Source organism: Barbus barbus (assembly GCF_936440315.1).
Source record: "Barbus barbus genome assembly, chromosome: 36".
Lineage (NCBI taxonomy): Eukaryota > Metazoa > Chordata > Actinopteri > Cypriniformes > Cyprinidae > Barbus > Barbus barbus.
In genome coordinates, this window is record NC_136714.1 from 24032859 (window position 1) to 24060541 (window position 27683).

Below are 27683 nucleotides of genomic sequence, written 5' to 3' on the forward strand. Positions count from 1 at the left end.
GTGTTGATTTATACTGTAGTTAATTAAAATATTATATGTAGTAAAAATCACTGCAACTCACAGACAGAATAATCTATTGCCACACAATTGGCAGAAAAGGCGATATTATTTATTCTGCTAAAATATAGCAGTTGGCCAACTGTAGGAATATATTTAATTTTTGTGGCAGTCAGCAACATCATATTTTGCCACCAAAACTGTTCCTTCTCAAGCTAAAACGGAGTGTGTTGCTCTGGGACAGTTGTTGTCATCCACAGATCCATGTGCAAATAGCCTATTGAATGCCATGCATTGGCTGAAAAAGAAACAACATCCACATAAAGGCATCAAGCAGTGAATATGAACATTTTCATTTACACATACAAAATTTCTTGATGTAAACATGTTTGTCCTTTGAAAATGTAAAAAAGATTAATTTTATTTAGGCTAGCTACTGCTCCATTGAGCTAGCCTATGTGAGGGATATTTAAATATATATTTTAGAATTTTATTTAATGTAAATAGTGCAAAATTATAGGGACTCAATCAATTTCATATATTTTTAAGATACGAAACTGCTATAGGCTAGTTGTGGAAGGAAAGGAAAAAGATGTGATTGCTTGTCTCACCAAAATGAGAGGATGTAGGAAATAAGTTTTAAGAATGGAGTGAGAGAGAAGTAGAAGTGAGAGAAGTAGGACGAGAAGGAGAGGTGTGCTAAAAACAGTCCATTTCTGCACTCCCACAGGAAGGGGTGGAGCCTGACACAGGAAACAGGATCTTCACTTAAAACTCACACATTATACTGTATGATGATTCAGGATATCTGACTCTCTAAGTTTGCTAAATATGTTGTATTGTTTGGTTTTGCCAAACTACTCAATCATAACAGATTGTGATGGAGAAAAGGAGAGCGAGAGAGAGAGGAAAGAAAACTGAATGAAAAGTGAACAAGGTCATGGGCATCTAAATTAGTTCAAGTGGACACTCAAAAATTTTGCTCAAAAGTCAAAAAGAGACAAAGACATGCTTCTATATTCAGCACTTAATGGCAACTCTGTCAATGGCCAGTCTTCCTGTACTTTTCCTTAGGCTTCATTCTCAATTCATGAAGATAATATAAGAGGTCAGATCAATCAGACCCATATCTAGTTCTATGGAAATCAGAGGTAGAGCAAAGTTACTTCATGCATTTTGATTGATTGGATCTCTATCCATCAGGGTATTTAGCCACATAAATATTTATCGACTAGTCCCTTTCTATATGCAAATATAACTTCACTTGTGTGATGATGCTAATAGAGTGCAACTGCCTGCCATTTTCAGCGGCCTTGGCTCTGGTATTTTTCCCAGTTATAAGCCATAAACCAAACCAACCTGCTATGAGGCGAATCACATTATTATTATTTTTTTTTTTAAGATTTATTTTTGGTGTTTTGCCTTTTACTATGATGCAACAGTGGAGAGCAGACAAGAAGCAAAGAAAGAGCAGGATCTGAAAAGGTCCTCGAGCTAGGAACACCCGTAACACAACACTTGCCCATAGGTTATAAGTACTTACAAATCACAACATTATTAACTTGAATAATGCACTCTCCCCCCTTCTTGTTTTAGAGAGCATTTGATTGGACATAAATCTGTGTAGTGCAAGATGAGTCATCAATAATTTTTACCTGTTTTTCCAGGAAAGAATCAATGTAAATAATGTGTTGTGTATATCGACTAGTGAAATGTGTCAATGTTTAGCACACAGATGGCCTTAAACTGAATACATATTGACTAAAAACAGTCATAAAGCATGCTACTTTTGATCTGCAAGGCCACAGAACCAGGAAAACACAAGAACGTAGAGCACCATAGAGAAGACCAAACAGAGACACTGATGATAAATCAACACACAGAGACATATTTATCAGGCCTTTTTATGAAACAAAAATAAGTACGATGTCATTTTAAATGCTGTAAACATTCAAATGCAGGGAAGAAAAATACCATGCTGAACAATGAATATCAACAGAAAGACAAACAGCTGAGCATCACAGTCTGCTTGCCGCCCGGTCTTTATGTCATCAACTACACAGACACTTCAAGGCCTCAGATGGTAACAAAACAGAGAGAATCATGGCATGCACAAAGAAAATGATTAATCCCCCCCCCCCTTCTTCAGAGCGACCCTCACATGCTATCCGCAAGCGCCGCTATATTCTACCCTCTCATTGTCTGCGCTGCAGCAAAAAAAGATATGTAAACTTTCAAAGAAGGAATGGAAGGTTAAAACCGCATGAAATTCTTCCAATGTTTAGTAATACGTGGAATGCTCCATCAAACTCAACCCTCATCAGGTAAAACAGCCTTCCTGAGAAATGGCTCCTCTGGTAACAATTCAAACACATAATAGCATGTTCAAAAACAGGAGTAAAAATGAACAAATCATTAAAAGGAGGAATAACGTTTCCAACAAAACTACAACTACGGCAAAATACAAACACATAAACCCTGTTCGAACATTCACACTTCCTTGAAGACACACACGTGAGAGGAAATCACACATGTAACACACACACCTGGGATAAAGAGTGTGCTTATTGCATTTCGTTACCCCGGCGACTGGCTCAAACGTTACCGGAAGTCTCCATCCTGCAAAAATGATGGTCAACAGCACATACATTGTGGCATACACTCAGCTTTGGTACTCAAACTTGTGAGCTGCGGATGATCATTTTGACTATTTAAATCCCTATAGCTCAAATGTAGCTATCATCTCAATAAGAAGCATTGTTTTTTGAATGAAATTCAGCACCTTGGCATCTTCACTATTTTATCAGGCATATTTTATCAGTGACATCCTGCAACACAAGGACATTTCATATCATAGCTAGAGGCTGCATAATTCAACAATGGATTGCAGTGTGTTCATTTGAGTTTTTTTTTCCTTCAAAAGTCATGTTCCTGAGGTAATCTTTGCAGCCATCTTGAAATCTAATTTGGTAGAGCGCTACTTCGAAATCACACACAAATCTGTCAAGAGTTTTACATTCAACTTTGTCATGTAATAAATACATTGGGGGAAAAAAATAAAAACAGCTAGTTGGAGGCGTGGCTTATGTCATGGAGGTGGAGCTGCTGGCTAGCCAGGGGTTTTGATTGGTTGTGCAGGAGTACAATACCGCCTTAAACAGCAGAGGGAGCAGCTCCAGTGGAATGGCCATCATCTTACCTGTAACCAATAATGACGTCATTAGCAGAGGTACATGTTGATTGGCTAACTGCTGCAAATTCAAAAAGCATCATGAAATAAGATGCGCGAAAGAAAATAATGCATCTCTATGAAATACTTCACACCAAGTCTGAAACACTGTGCTGCAATGAAACTAATTTAAGGCTAAAATGTTTTTAGGTTTACCACTAAATGCTAAATAAGCAGTGGACATCTTCATTTGAGTGCCAGTGAGAGTCAAGAAGATTTGGAACAAAATGTTTTTTTTTTTGTAAGATTTTTGTCAAGATTTTTAATGTTTTTGAAAAATGTCTCATAAGCTCACAAGGGCTGCATTTATTGGAGCAGAAGTACAGTAAAAACAGTAATATTGTGGAATATTATTGCCGTTTAAAATAACTATTGAATATATTTTAAAATGTAATTTATTTCTGTGATGCAAAGCTGAGAAGAAAGACAGAAGAAAAACATTTCTTCTTATTATAAATGTTGAAAACATTTATGCTACTAAACATTTTTTTTTGGTGGAAACCATGATTTGTTTCAGGATTTGTTCATGAATAAAAAGTTGAAAAGAAAAGCATTTATTTGAAATAGAAATCTTTTGTGTCAAACGCCTTTACTCTTTACTGTGACTTTTGATCAATTTAATGCATCCTTGCTGAATAAAAGTATTAATTTCCAATGATATACTACTCTATTACTCTATTTATGATTTCTAAAAAAAATTATACAGATACACACCTGAGGTGTGGCGTATTTCAGAAAGGCAGGTGATGATTTCAGAGAAGCGTTTGGGTCGGCGAGGGTGGAGTCGTTCTGTCAGGTCACGACACACGGACCAGTAACGTTCACTTAACTGTTCCAGTGTGGTTGTGTTGCACAAACCTGCCATATCTGTAACACACACACACACTCAAATTACACACATCTGCTATGGCCACAAAGATCTCAAAGTTAGTGTATGTGTGTATTACCTTGATTGAGCAGGGTGATGGTCTTTAAGCAGCTGTACTCCTCATTGCTGATATTTAGTTGATGAAACTTACGAAAGAGAAAATTTAAACTCTCCATGACCTCCATAGCATCCTCACCAAACCTGCATACACACACGTATACATTCATATATATTTTAGACCAATGAGATTTCAAGGTGGGCGGAGTTACTGTGCACAACTGGTCATTATCGTTCATACCCCTGTAGTGTCAGACTGGACGGTGTGTACTGGTGTGTGATGATGGCCAGTTCTCCCAGTATCTGTCCGCTGTGCACCGTGAGCGAGGAGAGCAGGATGAGCTGATGCCAGGAAGCCCCCAGTAAACGAGTGCAGTCTTTGATGGACAGATCGCTGTAGAAGGGTAAACGCTTCAGCCAGACTATCTGTCTGAATAACAGCTCATCAGCTATACGACAGAGCAGAGCCAACAGCTCCGACTGAGTCACGTTATACCTTAACAAACGACAGAGAGAGAACCTTAGAATTAAACAGGCTGGTTTGACACAGTAAACAGTAAAGAGTAATGAAAATCCTCCTCTACCAATATGTAATACGAGATGAGTAATATAGCAATGTTATAGATAAACAAATGTGATTATATTATTAAATATCACAAAGCTTTATAAAATTAAAATGTGAGCAGCAAATCAGCATATTATAAAGATTTCTGAGGGATCGTGTGACACTGAAGACTGGAGTAATGGCTGAGGAAAATTCAGCTTTACATCACAGGAATAAAATGCATGGTAAAATATAGTTAATTAGAAAACAGCTATTTTAAATTGTACTAATATTTCCAAAATTAAATTTTTTTCTGTATTTTTGATTAAACAAATGTAGCCGTGATAAGTATAAATTCCTTTTTTTTCAACAGCATTAAATGTCTTACTGAAATATATATATACTGTATATACACACTGCTACTTTTCAACAGTATTGTACATATTTTTGCTAAAATATTTTTAACAGTGTCTATTTACACTAAGTGCATTTACAGGCTATTTACACTAACTCTGCCCACCAACGTGTGATTGGGTTAGTCAACACACAAAAAAAAATTGGCATCAGTTTCAGTGGCGTAGATGGTAAGGCGCATGCTTTTTGACGCGAGCGACCCGAGTTCAAGCCCACCTTTTGCAAACTTTTTTTCTCCCTTTTCAAATCTCATATCACATCAGGAAGGCATTTATTTTCAATAAAAATGAAGGAAATAATCAAAAAGTTGAAAATAAAAGTATCGGGTAGGGTTAGGGTAGGTGTAGGGAGGGCTTTATTGTCCCAATAAGGTGGCATCTATTTAATAATTGGAATTAAAACAATAATTTACACTCAGTACGTTATTATTGCGTACTGTTTTATAATGTACTACAATACTGAGGTGCAGATAATTGCCACTATTTGCAATAAGTAGTATAAATAGCCGAAAATATTACTATTTTAACATAGAATCATTAGCTATTTGCACTTAGTGTAAATAACATATCGTTAAAAAGTACTGCTATTTTCACTTGGTGTAAATAGAATCCATCGCTATTTATAGCATTTATTGCTATTTGCACTGTGCAAATAGCCACTGCCTATTTTTAAAGATAAAAAGCCATCCAGGAGCTTCTGGGAATATTTTTGAATGATGATGCAAGCAAATCAATGAATTTGTGATTCACCCTAAATAAATTAAACCTACCAAGCATTAAAATAAATGATTCTATTAACCCTTAAATAGAAAGTAAAAAAATAAATAAAGAAAAATACATCAGAAAATGTATTTATTGCTATTTTCCAACACATTAGGCAACCAATGTGTTTACAATATTCAAAATATTGCTTTTATTTTCAATTTCACTCTTCGTATCATCCATTAGTAGTAGTAGTTATTTATTTTTATTGCCATGTCTGCATCTAAGGCTATCTTCATGGCAAAATCTTAAGTTACATGAACACAAAATAATGACCAAGCAAACCCAAAACATATTTAAAATTAATATATGATAAAAATTCTAAAATCTTTTCTGGTAAACTCTTACTAAAGAAGTTATATCACCAATTAAAAAAAATAACAAAAAATATATCAGCATTTAGCTCAAGGTCAGCTGCGTTTTCACGATAAGCTCCCATGTTACATTTACATTAAAATGGTGCCAGAGTTTTTCAAATCTGGACCATTAAACCTACAACTAACACAGACTTTTGGACACTTAATGGTCAAGTAAGAGTGTAAATCCCCACAATATCGCTTATTTTAACAAAAATCACCACAAATATATTGTAAATATGCAATAAATTGTTCAGACTTAGACATGTTCCTTTTGAAAAAGTCAAATGCAACACAGAAGTTGTTTGATATTTAATTCTGTGTGTCTTACCCCTCTTCTATGACCATGGGTGTAGTGAGAGGTGTGAGGTCTTCAGCAGCGAGCAGCTGGGCTGTCAGTGTATGTGACTGCGTCTTCAGCTTGCTGCCAGTAGAGAACGGTCCAGGATATTTACACAACAGGAAAGAGTGTGTTAGCTGAGGACTGCTGCACTGATCTCCACAGGACACAGAGTATGTGCTCACATCCACAGAACGGCTGCAGAGAGAACCAGAAAGGAAATAATACATCATATATGCCATATAAGGAAAAAGCAATCTTAGTATATAAATGGAATTTGATATAAAAGCCAAAAATCAACATGAAATAGCATTTACAACAGTCCTTTTAGTAGTAGTTTTTGTTAATATTTGAATTAGATTTGATTTTTTATTTTCTCTTTAATTTTCGTAACTTTGTGTCTTTTTGCTATTTTTATTTTAGTTTATTTTAGTTTTTTTTAATATGTCTATATAATATTTATTAAGTTTTAAATTAATTTATTAGTTTTTGTTTATTTAGTTATTTATTTAGTTTTTTTAGAACTTCATCTTCAACTAAACAAAAATGGGAAAAGTTGCCTTGGCAATTAAATGAAATAAAATAGTTTTAAGTTCTCAATATTTTTAACCTTTATTTAAAGTAATATTATTATTTTTTTTAGTTAATAATATCTTAATAATAATAACATTGATTTGCAACCCATTTAGATTTTTCACATATTCCCACAGTCACATATTTAAAAGTGCAAAAAAAAAAAAACTCAGTTTTATCTATGAATTTGATCCATTAGGAACTGAACAGATATTGAAAAGACTGAAGAATAAGATGATGTTGGCAAAAAGTTGTTTCATTTTAATTAAAAATTATGAAAATAGAATACATTTTGAGTGTTTCTTTGTTGTTTCGACTGCTCGTGTTGTGGTAGTATGTGATTTGTTAATAACACTAATATTACATTTTCATAAAAGATTATGAAAAAAAAATTTGCTTTTGGAATAATATGCAAAATACATTAAAATATATAAAAAGTAAAAATAGCCTCAAATTTGAGTATTTGCTCTTTGCTCACGCTTGTTAAAGCATGAGGTTCGTTCCACAACACAAATATTACATTTTTTGAAAGATTATGAAAAAAAAACAAACATATTTTTGTCTTTACAATGACATGCCCAATAAATAAATTAATACAAACCTATTAATAGCATCAATTTTTAGCATTTCTTTATCTTGTTTCAACTCTTTGCTCACGTTTGTTGTAGCATGTGGTCATTCCATAATGAAAGATTATGAAAAAATAAATACATTTGGTCTTCACAATAACATAAGCAATGAATCAATTAAGTAAGGAATAATTGACGACGGGCCGTTGAATTATTAGAAAAATAATGCACACCCGCGCGTCGTGGCCGTTACACCTCGGGTGTGCATTATTTTTCTAATAATTCAACGGTCCGGAGTCAATTATTCCGCTTATACTACGGTTGCCACACCTCAAGACATCGATCAGATTATATATTTCAAGGGATTCGTCCGGTTTTTCTACTTAAATCGCTATTGTGAGTAGGATTATTTCTTCCGCATCTCATCCAACGACTCTTTTGCTAGTTCCAAAACGTCATTTTAAAGCTGGCAATGGAGGCTTGAGCCGTTGATAGCAGACTAATGCAGTTAATAATGAAGTTATTAGAAAGAGAGCGAGAGAGACAGAGACACAGAGAAAGAGAAACAGAGAGAGAGAGAGAGAGAGAGCGAGAGAGCTTGTATGAATTAGGCTACCTCTGTGTGTCCCTCAACAGTGTTCTGAAGCACCGTCTCTAAACTGTAAGTCTGCTTTAAGATGCAGCGCTGTTATTACCTCGCTAGTGAGAAATGTCATGTGTAGCCTTTAAGTTGCTACACTAGGCTAACTGATAAAATCGTCAGGGCAGCGCTGACAACGATGCGAAGTGATATGGAACTGTAATGCGGTCAAGAAAGCTGCCTGGAACTACGTTCGCCGTGCGTTTCCCTGAAAATAATTGCACACCTCAGAACGTTCGTCAGCCAATCAGATTCAAGCATTCAACGGCCCCGTAGTATAATTAAAAACTATACATAGCATCCATTTTGAGCATTTCTTTATCAGGTTTTCAGTATCTGATTCGTTCCATAACACAAACATCTCCTAATTCAATTTAATCAAAGCCATTTGTTCCTGCACATGAAAAGGACAGTCGCAGGTCAGCGCGTCCGTGTGTAAACGCATTCTAACATCTCATTCAGGTCACACCTGTTTGACAGCGTGGAGAAAGATAAGGTCTGGCTGCCCGGTGAACTGTGGTTACTGTAGCCGTGGCTCCACGAATCTGATAGTTCAGCTCCTTCTTTAAACTCCTGGCCAGACATGATTCGTTCGATCTCCTCCAGTGAGATCTACGCAGAGAGAAATGGACAAAATCAGTGGTGAATGCAAGCCATAGACAGCGAGCAGAACGTCGGTGGGAAATAAAGGATGGAGATTGATCAATAGTGGAGTGGTTTGTTGAGAATAAAGTTGAAATTGCTGATGAGAACGCATGCAGACACAAACATCTCAGTCTCATGCTCTACATATTATATGCTATATACATGCTTTAAGAAAGAGAGAGAAAGGGAGAGAGAAGGAGAAGGTTTCCGTTTATATCAAAGAACAATTGATCTCCTCCATTTTTGGCCTTCACAATCTCCTTTAGCTCTCAGAGGAAACACGAGAGCAATAGTACCCCAGCGGCGAGAAGCACTTCAGGTTCAATTCTGCAGGAATGTGCTTAGATTGTGTGGAGAAGAATGAACGATTGAATCAATTCAATCTATAAACTACAGGTTTGGGTTTTTAAAAAAAATGTTTTTAAAAGACATCTCTTATGCTCACTGAGGCTGCTTGTATTTGATCAAAAGGACAGTACATTTATTTAAAAATACAGCAATGTTGTGAAATATTATTACAATTTAAAATACGTTTCTATTTGAATATACCTTAAAATGCTATTTATTCACAATTTATACAAAGCTGAATTTTCAGCATCATTACTCCGGTCTTCAGTGTCACGTGATCCTTCAGAAATCAGTCTAATATGTTGATTTGCTGCTCTGGAAACATTTCTGATTATTTTCAATGTTAATTGTGCAACTTAATATTTTGAGTTTTTTTTCAGGATTTCTGATGAATAGAAAATAAAAAAACAGAACTTATTTGAAATAGAAAACTTTTGTAAAATGATAAATGTCGTTACTGTCACTTTTGATCAATTTAATGTGGCCTTTGCTGAATAAAAACATATACATACTATATATTTTATCGATTAACTCGAATGTGTAGTTTACATCGATTTGTTTGTCATCGGCATATTGATTTTAAGTAGGGGGGAAAATTTGATTTAAATCGTAAATCGGATTTTTTGTCAAAATAAAATAGGGCTCACTAATATGTCCTCAAACGATAACTATGTAAAAACACACACAATTGTCTTACCTGTACAGGTCCAATCATTTTATTCCTCCCTCCTGGCATCCCATCCTCTCTGATTGCTGAAAGAGAGATAAAAATGCTATGTTTTGCATTGCATACTTCCATACTAGAATATTTATTTCTACAATATTCACTTATATTTGTACTAAAACCAGGATGATTTGTTATTATTTGCCAAAATGTGCACAACACAAGAAAACACAGCATAAATATTACATCCAAAAATACAGTTCAGGTAATATGTTATGTACAATTTGTCAAATCATCCGCATTGATATACCTACATGAAATGCATTACACCTTGTATAAGCAGGTCACCAGTACTGAAGATCAAATATTGCCAGAGGGAGGGAAAAGGACGTTGGTGTCTGATAGAGTAATAAAGATCAACAGCTCCCTCTTGTGCAGACCGCAGGCAAGTACATCAACAGTGTTTGCTATATAGACTAAAGTGTATAAATTGTAAATTATTTAAATGTTGATGTGTGTGAGAGAGTTTTGCCCAAAGAAACAGACATCATGCTGCGGATCAAGAAATCTGTTATCAGCGTCTCAACCCAGATCTTCTACCTGATTTCTGTGCATTTTTCTTCAGGCATGCCCAATCAAACCCTGATCTATATCTCTTCATTTACATAATAGAAAAATCAGATATCTGCTTCTAATGAAACCGCATCAAAGAGCAGATGAGAGGAATCGAGTTAAGAGGTAAATAAATATTAAAAAGTGCATAATCCTCGAACATTCTGTTTTTGTGTTTACACAGAAGACACGTGCTGCATAATTATAGGGTGAAATTGTAATTCTGAATGGATGTGTGCAAAAAAGGAGAAAGGAAAGGAAAAATAACACAGGTAAAGTTAAGAAAAAACAAGGCCAAAGAAAAAGATAAAAATATGCTTTAGCTGAGTTGTAACATTTTAAGGTCTTATAATATTTTTTGCATCAAAAACCTAAACTAAAAATAAATCATGGTTATTTTTTTAGTCAATGATAATGATGATTTTAACAAAATAACATTTTTATAATAAATCAGAATTTGACATGAATGTTATATTACATTATTATATTATATATATTGCATTATTGTATTTATATATGCTATTAATTAATAACTTTTATTTTAGTTAATAAATGCTTTATTATAAAAACATTTGAATTTGAATAATCAATAATAATAACCTTGATTTAAACAGGTTTGTCACTGCGTTTCTGAAGCCCGGTTGCATGAAAACCTTTAAGATAAGAAAACCCTTAATTATAAGGTTAAGGGTACCCTTAGTGAAACATGGGTTGCAAGAAAAAACCTAAGGGCTTACTTAAGGGAAGTTAAGGCTGTCACTTAAGTATTTCCCTTAATTGCTTAAGTGTTCCCTTAAGTTCTGTTATGCGTTGCTACAAAGTCCTTAGTAACCGTTTCACCTTAAAAAATTAAGGGACCAAAATAGCTCCCTTAAGTCATCTTTTACTCTAGCACGATGGCTGATTTCATGTTCATAGAAGAGGAGCAATTACCTAGGCACATTTTTAATGATCGAAATAATCCATTGGAGACTATGAATGATGCGCAGTTATTGAGAGAATATAGGTTTGATCGTCAGTCAATCCTTCATCTTCAAAAGCTTGCGGTACTTTTCAGTCTGTCATTGGCGACGTTTTCAGAGTACACAAATCCACTGTCTGCAGAGCTGTCCATCGTGTGGCCTTAGCCCGGTGTCGCCGAATTGACACATGTCAAATTTCCTTCCAGAGATGAGCAGGACGTATTAGCGGAGCGTTTTTTTTGCAGTTGCTGGTTTCCCACGCGTTTGCGGAGTGATAGATGAACACGTGTGAATTCAAGCCCCACACCTATATGAAGATCAATTTGTCAAAAAAATTATATTTTGTAAAAAAATAAAAAATATTTTATAGCTGTAGTTGTTAGGTTATTTTTGCGGTCCGTTATGTTTATAGTGCAATATGGAAGAGTAACTATGGCAACCGCACCTCGCGTTGCCGTGCGCTGCCAGAAACTACAGTGAAACGCTTAATATAAACACTTAGGTAAGGGTGACGGTTAAGACGTTTGTTGCAACTCTCTTAAGGAAATCCCTTGCCTCAGGGATCTTTTCCCCTTCAGGGATACCCTTACTTAAGGGTTTTCATGCAACCGGCCCAGGTCTATATGTTAACATGGCCATGCATGTAAACATGCTGGATTTAATTAGGACCAAATCTGCTGGTTTGAATCATCATCACCTGTGTGTGTGTGTGTGGCCGTGTTTCGCTCACCCTTGCGGTTCATTCCCATCTGAAGGCACTTCTGCAGTCTGCAGTACTGACAGCGGTTGCGTTGCTTGCGGGACATCTGACAGTTCTTGTCTCTGTTGCAGCGGTAGATGCGCTTGTTGCAGATACTGCGTTTGAAGAAGCCCTTACAGCCCTCACAGGAAATGATACCATAGTGCAGCCCGGACGCCCGGTCACCGCAGATCAGACACCAGCGCTCGCCGCCATCCTCTACAGAGAGAGACAGAAAAATATCATTTAATTACATGCAAATGAAAGAGCGAGGCCTCATTTTGTCTACTGACGTTTACATTTCTTAAGTATTAGGGACACATTATCAGTAAAGTCCGTAGTAATTCATATCAGCTTTGTATAAAAGCAATAAAAATCAATGGTATGTCTTCATTTAGATAGATAAATGTTTATGTGTGAGGTTTTGCCAACTTTTGGTGACCAGATGTATAGTAAAACATGAATAATCTACTAAATATGAATAATACCTTAATTATAATCTAAAATTGTAATTAATGAAAGAAAGAAATACATGAATGTTAATTTTATAAATAAATAAATTCATTAATAAAATAATACAGTCTAAAAATTATGAAAATAATCAAATAAAATAGTATATAGTAAAAAAATACATTACTTAATGTTATTTATTCATTATTAAAACTTAAATTAAATACAATTTCAAGAAAAAAAAAATATATATATATGACAGTAATACAATGTATTTAATGCTATTTTGATGCATTATTAAAATAAAATAAAATAGTTATATTAAATACAATAAAATCTTAAAATGTAAAAAGAAATGAAATAAAATTAAAATATATAAAAAAGAAAACTAAAAGTACATTAAAATACATTTCATGATATTGTTATATATATATATATATAAATTACATTTAAAGAATATAAAATGTAAAAATGTAAAATTAATAAAAAATATATTAAAGTAATGCTATTTTAATATGATTAAAATACAATAAAATGTATTTATTTATTTAAAAATTTATTTTGTTATTATCATTATTATTTTAATACATTATTTAAATGCACATATTAATAAAATCTAAAATATATATATAAAAAAATCTTACAATATTTTAATACATGAAAAAGATAAATAAGTTTAAGATTGTTTCCGATATACATATCAGTTCTCAAAAAAAAACTAAGCACTTAGCATCATATAAATATATGCACAAATATAATCTGACAAAATAACCTTTTCGGTTAATATTAAGAACAGGAAGACAATAATGACACACACAGCTATCTCTGTGACGTCTGATAGTAGGTTAATCTGAGTTCACTGAGCTGCTGAAATCATTGTGATCACAAACTTATAAAGTTAAATAAAGTTCTAAAAGTTCTTATCTAAATCTCAGCGCAATAGACAGCAGGATTATGCGAATACAGTGACATTAGCGTGAAAGCCAGGAATCTTCTGCAGTCTCACTGTGCATTTGAGATGACTTACAGCATCATGCGGTGTGACCCAGATTTCACTACAAACCAAAGAGACACAGAGCTGGCAGGAAGGGGGATGGGAAACAGAGAAACAGAGATGATTGAACGCAATCTATATTTAAACAATATTACATGGCCTCACAGCTGAAATGATATCCAAACAAACAGTAGTCGAAATTTCCAGGAATATGTACAGTCCCATACAGGGACTTTGCAATGATTCCCTAAATGTATCAATGATAGCTTTAAACACCCAAATTAACTGATTCACAGAAATGAATCAGCTAATCTTGACAGATATGTTGGTTTCTCAGAAGAGCTGCTGAACTGTAGGGGGAGCAGGTGAGTGCCGGGGTCACAGAAAGGTCTTCTAAAAGCCTGAGTGTCGTAAATGCTACGGAAAGCACTCAACCTAACCCTGAACTCTATCGCCATTTTACAACCCTCAAGAAGGCAGTGTTGTAAGGGCACAGTATTGTGTGGATTGGGTCAAACACAGGTCATACTTTATAGCAAACAGGAACTATTGAACACACATTATTAAAATTGAACAGGGTGACATACATGAAAACACACACGCATATCCACTCCACTCACTCCAGCTAATGCATCCAATGTCCAAATAAAAATCACCCACAGGATAAAAAACTGGCATCATCATCATCATGCCACAAAACATCTCATCAAATTATGACAGAGACAGAATGAGGAAGAAAGGGTGAAATTAAGAAATTAGCCATTTAATTGTTCAAAGCTTGCACACTAAAATCAGTATATAGTACACAAATTTCAATCAATTTTATTTTTTCAGACAAATTTATGGACCAGCAGTTGAACCAATGCAGTTTATGGTCATCCTTAATTAATTGATTTTTTTATTTTAAGAAACTAAAATTAAATTAAAGAATTTAAAAATAAACAGGGGTACAATTCTGAAATACATATCAGCATCAGCTATTAAAAATATGTGTTGAACAGTCAGTGGGCTATAAATATATGCACATATTTAAACTTGGAAAAAAAAAGTTAAGGGCTGGTTTCACAGACAGGGTTTAGACTAAGCCAGGATTAGGCCATAGTTCAATTAGGACATTTAAGTAATATTTATAAACGTGCTTTAGAAAAAAACATTACTAGTGGCTAATCTTGAGACAAAACAAAGGCACTGATATATTTTAAGATCAGTCAGTGCAAACTTATTTCAGTTGAAACAGCTCAGACTTACATTTTAGTCTGGAACTAGGCTTAAGCCTTGTCTGTGAAACCGGGGGTAAATGTAAATAAAATTAATTTAACCTTACAATTCTGCATTGTCAATGTAAAATCTGTATTTGCTATGCAAATTTAAATCAGTTTTGTTTCTGTGAAAACACTTTGTGAAAAAAAAAAACACTCAAAAAAAAAAAACTACGGCAAATTAAATTAACACCTATATTCAGCAAGGATGCATTAAATTGATCAAAAGTTGCAGTAAAGACATTTATAATGTTATTTCAAATAAATGCTGTTCTTTTGAACTTTCTATTCATCAAAGAATTCTGGAAAAAAAACATTTTCAACATTAATAATAATAAAAAATGTTACTTGAGCAAATCAGCACATTAGAATGATTTCTGAAGGATCACGCGACACTGAAGACTGGAGTAGTGATCCTGAAAATTCAGCTTTGCATCACAGAAATAAATTACATATTAATTATAATTTTTATATATTAAAAATTATATATTTACATTATATAAATGTTTACTAATATATTCAATTATTTTTATTTTAAATTGTAATAATATTTCACAATATTACAATATGTTTTACTGCTTTTTATCAAATAAATGCAACTTGTGTGAGCATAAGAGTGCATGTGCTCATAGCACTTATGAGGTCATGCACCAACAAAGCAGTGTATGACTGTTTAAAAACAATGCATAATGCATTCACATGTAGTTTATACAAAGCCTACACAGTGCATACTGCATATAGTATTAAATAAGCTGCTACTCCTCTCTGAACAGGCCTGTGATTCTGCTGATCTGAAGGCACAGTCGTTTCACAGTCAGCCTGTAATGATGATGCCGGCCCATCTAGTTCACTTCACAGCACCAGAGGAAACAGCAGGAGCAACATATCCCTTGATTTCCATGCATCCCCCTGTCATTCTCACTCCACGTCTCTCTATCCCCGTTCATGCTGCTCTAGATCTGTCAGTATGTATTACTGCCTCCTACATTCAGAAGTAATGGAATTCACAAGCTTTCTGTGTCTTACTATCTTTTTAGCTGGTTTATATCACTCACATATTACCAAACCACTGAAAATAGGACGTAACAGCCTAAGAGACCAACATCATGGTTTTAACCTTAGCCATCAAGTATCTGTGAAATATCTGAAGAAGATGATGTGGAGGGTTAAATTTTTTTTGACATTTCAACATTTAAGTATTCTTCGTATTAGTTTCTACAAGCAACTGGCTGGAACTAGCTGGTTGACTAAATAACAACCAAACCATTGCACATTCTAAACTTATAGTGATACTAGTGATAGACTTATCCCAGCTAAAACACCACCAACATTGAATTGAGTATATTTACATCTGTAAAAATAAGTGTGCTTAATAAATTTAATTAAATAAAAGGCCACTTAAGTCAACTTAAGTGAAGTTAGGTGTACTTAAAGGAACACTCCACTTTTTTTTGGAAATAGGCTCATTTTACAACTCACCTAGAGTTAAACAGTTGAGTTTTACTGTTTTTGAATCCATTCAGCTGATCTCCGGGTCTGGCGGTAGCACTTTTATCTTAGCTTAGCTTAGCATAGATCACGGAATCTAAACTTATAGTGAAAGTAGTCCCACACACACCTGACATTATGTATCTGTAAATATAACTAACATTAAATATAACATTAACAATGTGATCAATTGTTTGGTTACCAACATTCTTCAAAATATCTTCTTTAATGTTTGACAGGTTTGGAACGACATCAGGGTGAATAAATGATGACAGAATTTTCATTTTTGGGTTTGCACTTAAGAATATTATTTTCATAATAATTATTCAAAGTATGTTGAAGTGTACTTCTTCACAAGGGTATTTACACTACACAATACGGTTGCTGTAAATTTCATTTTAACACCGTGTAACCTCTTTCTTCTGATTGGGAGGAATGAAGGATTTAAACCTGCAGAAGAACCCACCCGGTGTGACCTGATCCAGCACCTAGATCATTGGTCTGTGAGCCCCAGTCCTATTTTATTGAGTTTTAGATATGCCTGGTTACTTCATATGATCCTATGTATGCGCGTTGACCTAGTTAAGACATGTTGAGCGAGAGAGTCGCCATAGGCCAACAGGATTGTGGGAAATGCACCCCTAGGGTGTCCAGAACGATTAGGGGCAAACATTTCCATGCACCAAAACCTCACAAACACACACAAAAATGTTTTGCAAGTATTAGACAGGTGTGTTTTTGCTCCCAGCCGAAGGCAGAGCGTATCAAACCGCATGATTTAAGCCTACGCTAACTGCCCGATGGCGAAATGTATCCATCTACCACATCTTCTCTATTCACTTTGATCATTATATCTTTCATCAATTATTCCCAAGAGTCTCCCGCCTCCAACATCTCTCGCTTTCTGTTTGGCTTTTTTTGTCTGTCTCTCTCTGTCTATGCAAATTAACCCAGCCTTGGCCAATCAGAGAGCTCCGATTCACAGCATCAGGAATCTCAGCCAATCAGAAGCCAGCAGCAAAATTCATAGCGGCACATCATTTGGGTCATATATAGTTCATCTCAAATACAACGAACTCACAATGAGGATGTTAGCTCTGTAGTGATTCATCCAGAATGTGCCTGTTTGTTTACCATGGCAGTTTCTTCATGCGAGAGAGACAGAGAAAAAGCAGGCACTTCTCCAGCTTTCATTTAACTCTTTAGACGACAAGCAGCCAGTCTTGTTTATCTGATTAAGTCAAAACGACAGGAGAGTCAAGGTAAGGGTGTCTTATGCTTCCTCTTCTGATGTATCTCTTCTTTCTCCATCTCTCTCTGTAAGTTCAGTCGCTCTTTTGTCTGATTCAGTTGGTTCAGCTTAATACATTGTGACATTGACCCAGTTCTACTAAATACATTTTGCATATGCAAATGACTGCAATGCTAATTAGAATCAAATTATTTTATTACAAGAAACTGTACAGTATCAAGAACTATTATGTCATGTGATATAATTATAGCACCTTATTATATACCATGGTACTGAATGATTATCATATCCATGTATCATGGCATGCATACTAATTATATATATGAGTACTCCAAAGGGTACTCACAAGAATATCATGGTACATATTAAAAAACATGGTAATACCATGGTACTGATTACGATATTCATGTACCAAGTAACTTCAAAAAATATTATTTATTTTAAAGAATATGGTACAGAATCAAATAACGTACTTTTATATTTACCATGCTACTGAATGGTTTCATATCAATTTACCATAGTATTAAAAGGGTGCTCGATAGAATATCATGGTACACATGAAGGTAGTAATACCACAGTATTTTGTTATATACACGTATCAAGGTGTTTATAGGGTATTTTGAAGAGTAATTAAAAAAAATACTTTTTGGTAGGCTAGTGTACGTTACTTCATACGTTACGTTATTTCATTTCTTACAAATGAAATAAAACCATATTGTTTTCAGTCTCTTTCAAGCTAACAAAAATCAGAGAGCTTACGATGTACGACTCTGTACGCTTTCCCATTTTTAATTCAAATGAATACCACTAAAGAACATCATACAATAGCAGATGATTACAACCACAATAATAATTATATGCTAAAAAAAATCAGCATATAATTACACAATCTCCCAGTGTGATCTAACACAGTCGGATACGTGTTTAATCAAATAGCAAATCTAGATAAGATACAGCATATTTAACACTGAGTTTGAGACAGGCAAAGACATACCTGGTGCATTCTGGGAACATTCAACGCTGTCGGTGAGTTTGGATGCATAAGAAACCATCGACCGTTGGCTGTGCCCTGAAATTACCATATACTACACACGTCAACTCTCTCCCAGCAAACCGACCACACTTTCCTCGTTATTACGGCTGCGATATACATTCATTGATGTCGTTGGGTTTAACATGCGAGCGACTCACTGACCAATGAGTGCAAACTGCAGTAGGAACACTGGAACATCGTCTGGTAAGACATTTCAGACACTACATTTGTGACCTTCAGACCTAAAAAAAACTACTAAACAGAACTTTGCAGACAAAATACTGACCTACCGATGTCAAATTAGCTGAGAAAACGGCATAAACCTCTCAAAAAATCACTCAACAAGGATGGTGAAAAAGGTAAGCCCTTTTGGTGTTTATTCAAAGGCTCTAGGGGTTTAAAAGACATTTAATATTCAGTAATATTATTGATTTAACTGCACTTACAATATTGAATAAAAACTAAATGTTTTCTAAACATTCTGTATGTATAAAACGCTATATAAATAAATGTTACTTGAATAGAATTGTTGATCCAAGATTTAGATCATCTGAACAGATTTGGATACATTTAGCATCACATCACTTGCTCTCCAATGGATCCTCTGCAGTGAATGGGTGCCGTCAGAATGAGAGTCCAAACAGCTGATCAAAACATCACAATAATCCACAAGTTATCCACAAAACTCCAGTCTATTAATTAACGTTTTGTGAAGTGAACAGATGCATGTTTGTAAGAAACAAATACGTCATTAAGATATTTTCAAATTCAAACCATTGCTTTCATCTAAAATAAGTCCTCTATTCATAATATTGCTCTCTATTGAATAGAAATGTGCACAAATCAAGCAGCTTACAAGCAAAAACTGTTCAAAAATGTTCTAAACCAATATGCTTGTTGACTTTGATGTGAGAGGATGGACTTTTTCACTGGAGGAAACTGCAGTAATGTCACTGCAGAGGATCCACTGGTGAGCAAGTGATGTGTTGCTAAATTTCTCCAAATCTGTTCTGATGAAGAAACAAACTCTTTTACATCTTGGCTGGCCTGAGTAAATTCGCAGAAATTTGTCATTTTTGTGTGAACTATTCCTTTAAATATTATAATACTGTAAAATAAAAAAAATAATAAAAAATCCAAATCACCAAAAATACTTTTAGCCAGTCAGATGCGTAGTAGAATCCCTGCTTGTTTACATATTGTGCCTGATTGCTGACCTAATTTTGACTCCATTGCCACAGAGAGTGAAGGTGATGTCACCAGTGTGTGTGTGTGTGTGTGTCCACACGCTTCTGGAACGCTCTTCTGCAGCTTTATGGCTTAATTGGTTTCTCACATAAATCAAGTGCTTTCTCTAACAGTGTTCGACCCTGACTTGTACAGCTTTACAACAGCATGCATGCATGTATCACAGAAGGATTTGTTGGCAACAAAACTCCTGAACTTATTCTGACCCCTAAAAGGTGCACTTTCACCAGAGCTTTGGAGAATGAGAGAGGGGAAAAAAAGAGCTCTGTGACATGCTCTACTGGTGAAGAAAAGTACTGCAGACACATGGATGCTATTTTTTAAACTCCCTCTATATTTGAGTTTTATTCTGTCACAATACTCAAATTCTCAACCATCTCTTAAAAATATGAATAAAATAAAAACACAATATTAGAAAAAACCCACGCAATATGATGTTAACTATTCTGCGCAATCTAAAAATATTTGAGACACAAAGCACAGAAACGAGTGCAATATAGCCAGTATATGTCAGCACTGAGATCATGCAGTTTCCTCACCTGTGTCTTCCTGAAGGGAGTTCTCTTCATAAAAACCTGAAGATGAGAGAAAGAGCGAGAGAATATGAGGATGGAACAGAAAAAGAGGACATTAGGAAGTTGGTATTTATTCAGCAGAATTTCAAGCATTTCTAAAAGAAAACAAGGATTTATAATTCTACTTTTGGAGTCCATTAGGGGCCATTCACATATCGCGCCTAAAAACGCGTGGAAAACGCTAGGCGCGCCGCTTTCTCGTTTTTCTCTGGCTGTTGCGCTGCGGAGGCGTCTGTCGTTGCTAAGCAACCATCAGCTGCGCTCTCCGTTACAACAAGGAAATTTCAGCAATTGATTTCCAACACCGAAAAACACTTGCTGTAACTCTGTTACAAGATTTATTTAAGTAAAAAACGCCGCAGTGTTTGGGTGCACCCCATACTTAAAAACGCTGCTGAGGTTTCAAAGTAACGGAAAAGGTGAGGAAGCTGATTGGTTGGTTCTTGTCACATGACCTGCGGTGCGCTTGCGGCATTCTGAAAAGTTGAGACGTTTTTATCTCGATGCGGCGCGGACGCGCCTGGAAAAAACGAGTCGCTTCCATTATGAGCGCGCATACCGCGCGTCTCCATTTGAAATAACGAACTTGAGCGGCCCCTTAATGAGCTTTTTGTCCTTTTCAACAAAAAGTCTCTTTAAATGTTTTTTTTTTCCCCACATCTGTTGGGCCCGCATATATACAAACTGACTCATTTTATTGAATCGTTTTGTTCAGACTGTTCCTGTAATTAAATTATTTATAAATCAAAGTGATTCACCAATTAATTAATAATTTTTTTTAAGATAATGTATGCGTCATTTTTTAAAAGTGAAATCATTCGCTAAATGCTGTTCGTAACTGTTTATGACTTACAAAATTGTTTGTTTTCTAGGTTTGTTTGTGTTATTTTTATATTGCTTATATCAGTATAATATATATATATTAATCATTTGAATTTGATTGTATTCTTATATGTACAGTATTCATTTATAGCTAAAGTTTTAGTAATTTTGTTATCATTTTTATTAGCCTTTGCTTTTTAAAATTGTTTTATTTAGCTTAATTTATATCTATTTACATTTTAGTAATTTCAGTAATTAAACAAACTTAAGTTTTTATATATGTGACCCTGGACCACAAAACCAGTCATATGGGTACATTTTTTGAAATTGAGATTAATACATCATCTGAAAGGTGAACATCTTTCCATTGATGTATGGTTTGTTAGGATAGGACAATATTTGGAGAGATACAACTATTTGAAAATCTGGAATCTGAAGGTCCAAAAATTTTTTTTGAGAAAATCACCTTTTAAGTTGTCCAAATTAAGTTCTTAGCAATGCATATTAATAATCCAAAATTAAGTTTTGATATATTAACAATAGGAAATTTACAAAATATCTTCACGGAACATGATCTTTACTTAATATCCTAATGATTTTTGATATAAAATAATTTTTACCCATATTGTTGGCTATTGCTACAAATTTGCTACTTATGTTTTGTGGTTCAGGGTCACATATAAGCACATATATTTTACTTTATTTCATATTTATGCCTATTAACACTAAATTAAAACTATTTTTAATGGTTTGGGTTTTAACAAAAACTTTTTTACTTCAATTTAATACTATAACTGTCATTGAAGTCCTCATTGATTTGCACCAAATAATTGCTGCAAAATTATTTATGCTTAAATACCTTTATTATAGTTAGCTGCTTTTCTTAATTAAAGCTTCTTTTGAGTGTTAAATTTTTACATTTTTTGGGTGAACCATCCCCTTAAATTCCTTCAATAAATATGTTCGCAGGCATTTCGGCCATCATCATCATCATCATCTATTTCAAGCTAAAATGGACAGTACAATGTTCTTATAATGGGCACACTTAAACGTTGCACAGCAGTTCATCGAACCACACAGAACATCAAGAGCACTTTAAAACAAAGCCCCTTCTCTTTCTTAAAAGAACACTTTCTCTATCTATCTTCCTCTCATACACACATACACACACACCCATCTGCCCAGTCCTCTCACTTCTGTCCCTCAGGACGCGACCTCCACGACCTCTTCAGAAAGCGCCACGTGTGTGTGTGTGTATGAGTGTGATCTCTTCGGCTTGCTGACAGCTGCGGATTTTGATCTGCCACACGCAGGGCTCCACACACACACTCCAGCAATCCACGGCATATGGTGGAGCAGAACACACACGCACTCCACCAACCGCAGGCTCCTTGAAGATAATCTAATATCTGAGATGGCTGTAGGCCGTTGGGATTGAGCTACAGTAGCGAATACTCGCCGTCTGCCTTCTGTGCCACACACATTTTCTCACTCCATCCCACTGAACCTCCTCAGACCATTGAAGCATTTAACTTTTGGACAATGTTAAACAGGTTAAAATATCTAGGACTGGTTCTGCTCAATCTAGTATGGCTAATACTGCTTTCCATTAGTGGTTCACCAAACTGTGTTTTTCAGTTACATATTTACACATAGAGTGGCTCTAAAAAGGTTTTGGACAACTAAGATTCTTTGACGTTAAAATGTTTGAATATCATTGCATTTAATAGCAAAAATGTCAAACCAAGTGGTGTTCATATGTTGCGCTAAAGTTTGACAACCAGAATTGATAAATTATTATATAAATATCTGTACACCTCTGTACACAAATATCTGTATCTTAGGGTTTTTTTATTTTTTGTGAAATGTTTTTATTCAAACAACAAATCAAATTACATTTAGAATTTTATATATATATATATATATATATAATCTTCTCTTTTTTCCCCAAAATAAATGCTACTTTGTATGATATTTTCCATCTAAAGCAATTACATTTTTTTTTTCCTTTAAAGTTTGCAAATATTTTGTGGTCACTGAAAATATTTATAAAAATGACAATTTAGTGATATTAATATAATGATGGAAAACTAATGTATTCTATAAATAATAAATACATATATTGACATTAAGCTCAAATGTATTTTATACAAAATGTAACAAATTATTTAATGATAGTAAATTAAAATGATTTTTAAAAATTAAATACATTGATATTAATAACACTAAATGTGTATTTTATATACAATTTAAATGACAGTTTAATAATATCAAATGGAAATGTTTTTATAAAAAATAAATGTATTGATATTAATATTAATAAATGTAAATTTTATATACAATTGACATTTTAATATTTGGAAATGTGTTTATGAAAAAGAAATATTAATATGAATAAATGTGTAGTTTATGTACAATTTAAATGTCAATTTAATTATATCAAATGTAAATCACAATTTAATGATGGGAAATTAAATACTTTATTATTAATATATCAATATTCATATATACATAATTTACATGGACTTTTATGAACTTTTATGTAAAGCGGAACTCATTCTGGGCAGATGCAGATTGTCTCAAAACAAAACAAACAAATAACAAAACAAAACAATTATTGGCTCATTATATCATGATATATCACTCTGCCAATTTACATAATTAATTGGAGTCCACGACAAGCAATGGAATAGGTTGTAAGTTAAAAACAACATAATATGTATTCACATAGGACAAACACAAAGTCGCAGGCATGCATACTCACAGGTATAGGGACATATGCATACAAAAGCACACATACTAACACCCCACCCCCCGCCTGCAGAAGAGGAGGATGATAAGGATGAGGCTGCCCAGATGTCTTCTGTTCCACTTGGCTGATGGAAGGAAAGAGGGATCGGGAGGGGAGCTGTACAGATGTAGTAGTGATATGTAACCTGAATATCCATTTATTTTCCATTTTCCAGAGCTTCATCATTCAGATCCAAGGACATGAGATCCCAGCCGGCCCCTTGAACCTCTGCTCATCATAATGTGTGTGTGTGTGTGTGTGTGTGTGTGCGTGCATGCGTATCATTTACACTTTACACAAATTCAGGCCTAAATTTAAGATTTATGTACACTGAAGAATGTGGATTAGGATTTACTTGAAAAAAGATATCACAAATAATTGAAAAACAGAGAAACAGCAAGTAACACACTGATTCCAATGAGAAATTTTGTATTTCCTATTAAAACATGTGCCAATCATTTTTTAAGATTGTTTTAATCACATATACAATGTCTTGTTTTAACATAAACAACCTAATAAAATGTGACATATTTTTCAGCAATAATTGGGTAAAAAATGTAGGTAAGATTTCTGCACTCAGAAAAGATCATGTCACAGATTACATGAATTATTATTATTTATTATGAACTATTTGCATGCTATAGCACATAATCAGCTACTGTACTTGCATTTTCTTCAGCTTATATTATAAAAATCTAGTGGCTTTATTTATAATAGAATCATATTTAATTTCTCCACTGAAGCATTTTATTGCATGTTGTTATTCAAACATGTTGTTATTCAAAATGAGATTTGGTTCAAATATGAGAAATAAGAGAAAATGTTAAACTGAGATTTTAAGCATTTTTTAAGATGTTTGCTACGTTATCTATAAAAATTCAAGCTAAAAGATATCAAAAACACAGATCCAACACCTTTAAAGGAAAAGTCCACACGAAAATGAAAATTCTGTCATCATTTACTCACTCGCATGTCGTTCCAAACCTGTATGACTTAATTTCCTATGCTTAACACAAAAAGAAGATATTTTGAAGAATGTTGGAGACTAAATCAGTTCAGTTTCCACTGACATCCACTGTATTTTTGTCCACACAATGGAAGTCAGTGGAAACCAAAGCTTTTTATTTACAAACATTCTTCAAAATAAGTCTTCCCAAGAAGAAAGAAAGTCATACAGGTTTGGAATGGCTTGAGATTTCAAATAATTTTCATTTTTCCATTTTATCCCTTCAAAATGCAATGCTTTAAAAATGCAGTTTATACAGCAAAATTAAAGGAAAACAAAAACTCTCTTGGGGGGGGGGGGGGGGGGGGGGGTGATTCTACCTGTTCAACATGTACGTCAAGATTTATATGGCAACAAGAGAGTCAAAACAAGGGGTCATGGAATGGCCAGGGGCAAGGGGGGGGGGGGGGGGGGGGGGGGGTTTATGATCCCTGTGAGAGTGGGAGGACAGGAAGTTTATCTTCTGTGTTTATGACGTGTGTTTGTGTGTTTGTTTATTTGTGGGGGAAGGGTATACTGACCTTAAAGACCAAATCTCAAATCTAACACGCGCGCACACACACACACACACACACACACACACCCTTTCACTGACAGTAATTGTACTATTAGTAATGGAGGAAATTTGAGCCTTTTTTAACTTGATAGTTAAAGTCTAATTTATATAAATAACTAAAAAGATTACATCTTACATTGAAAAAGTATATAAAATGTATTATGCATATAAAGCACATAGACATTAGCATGTCCTTCCTCTCTTGTTTTCCTCTCCGTAAGGTAAATGAGAGGAGAAAGGTCACTCAGAAGTGAAAGGTCAAGACTGTTGACTATACAGTTGTATTCTGGTATGTGCAGAGACCAATCCAGTGTTTCTATAGCAACACTCATCAGCTGGACTTAATATTACTGTTGAATTATTGAGTTTCAGGTTCTGTAAAAATGAAACATGTCATGTTGGGTTTGTGTGTGTTTGTGTTGTCCTCAGTTGCTGTATTAATGTGTGCATATATGTGCCAAACAGATGTTGGAAACGCAGCTGTAAAATTCAGAAGTCCTGGCAACCTTTGTGTGTGCTAAAACAAGCTGGTCATCTTAGAGAGTATATGTGTTTCCTTAATGTACTTCATGTTTTAACATCTAATTTAAGTGATAAAAAACATGATTTCTGAGAATTGTTAAAAATGGAGTTAACTGTTTTTGCAAACGAACTCTTCATATATATATACCATACCATAAATGCAGTGTAACATTATTCATGAATAATCTACACCAACAATAATCATTCATTCTCTTCAGACAGTAATGGTAAATCATTCTCTTATTACCCGTCCATCTGACACACCTCTATCCAGAGGGTCGAGACATGAGCCCGCTCTATAGAGATCTACCAGAGCAGAAACTATTGATTAATTACATAGCAATATCACATTATTTAGCATTTCAGCGATTCACATAAATTATCACATTTGCTGAATCCTGCCAATCCTGAATATGTAGTGACATCTTTAGATTGTAAATTGTAATCTTCCAACACTTCAAAAAAAAAAAAAGCTTCCACAAGGAGGTTTTCACAGTGATGATTATAGAAGAACCATTTTTGTTCCAAATAGAATGAAGAATGTTAAGTGAACAAATCATAGATGAAGATAAAGAACCTTTGGGAGTCAACGATCTCAGGACCATCACATCCCAGTAACATGGGCTTTAGTAGTAAACTGAGCAAAGATGTTCAACTTCTATTCCAGTTTATTATTAATATTCTAAACAAACTATTGTAATTAATTAATAAATATAATTTGTGTACATATTAGTTAGTTTTGTCTCTATTGATTAATCTTCCCTGAATAAAAATGCTACAGCTGCTTTATTGTCATCGACGTGTTTTTGTGGCGCTCGACGGTGATTCGCTCAAGTTCAAAAGTTCATCTTTTATGATTCCTCGCGGACGTACATATAAAAAAACATTCCTCAGCAGCGCCTTAAAAGACCTCACTGTCCCCAAACTCCAGCGCTATGCGTCCATTCATCACATTACACACATTTTACTCCATACACGGGTAACACATTACATTAACATTGCACAAAGTCCCATTGAGAAAGCTCTAAAAGTAGTCTAGAGTATTTCAAACAAACTTGGGAAGGATAATGGAAGGATAATTTGAGAAACAATACACTTTGCCTGAATTATACCTTCATGAATAATATAATGTTCATCTGAGACTGCATAACTGTGTACAGGAAGCAGAAACTCACCGGCGCTCAGTAATTTGTCCCGTTTGGAGAAGTCAAATCCGTTGGGTCGGTTCTCCAACTCCATCCTCCTGTAGATGAACTGAGCGTGTCTCTCCTCGGTCCGCCTGCAGTCTGAGCTCTAACCTCTGCGAGCCCTCTGCGAGCCCTCTGCTCTCCGCGCGCTCATGTTAGCGTGAAAACACCTTGCTCAGGTC

At 34.6% G+C, this 27683-nt stretch overlaps 1 protein-coding gene across 1 annotated transcript; it reads right to left on the minus strand.

Annotated features, from left to right (window-relative positions):
- Positions 1-1882: 1882 nt before the first annotated feature.
- Positions 1883-27683, minus strand: LOC306855782 (nuclear receptor subfamily 6 group A member 1-B-like). Its single transcript, XM_079394657.1, has 10 exons — positions 27490-27683; positions 20582-20617; positions 12310-12537; positions 10039-10094; positions 8818-8960; positions 6558-6764; positions 4393-4647; positions 4174-4295; positions 3941-4093; positions 1883-3196 (listed from the first exon to the last, which is right to left on the minus strand). The coding sequence occupies exons 1-10, from the start codon at positions 27551-27553 to the stop codon at positions 3081-3083; spliced, it is 1380 nt and encodes a 459-aa protein (XP_079250783.1). The 5' UTR covers positions 27554-27683; the 3' UTR covers positions 1883-3080.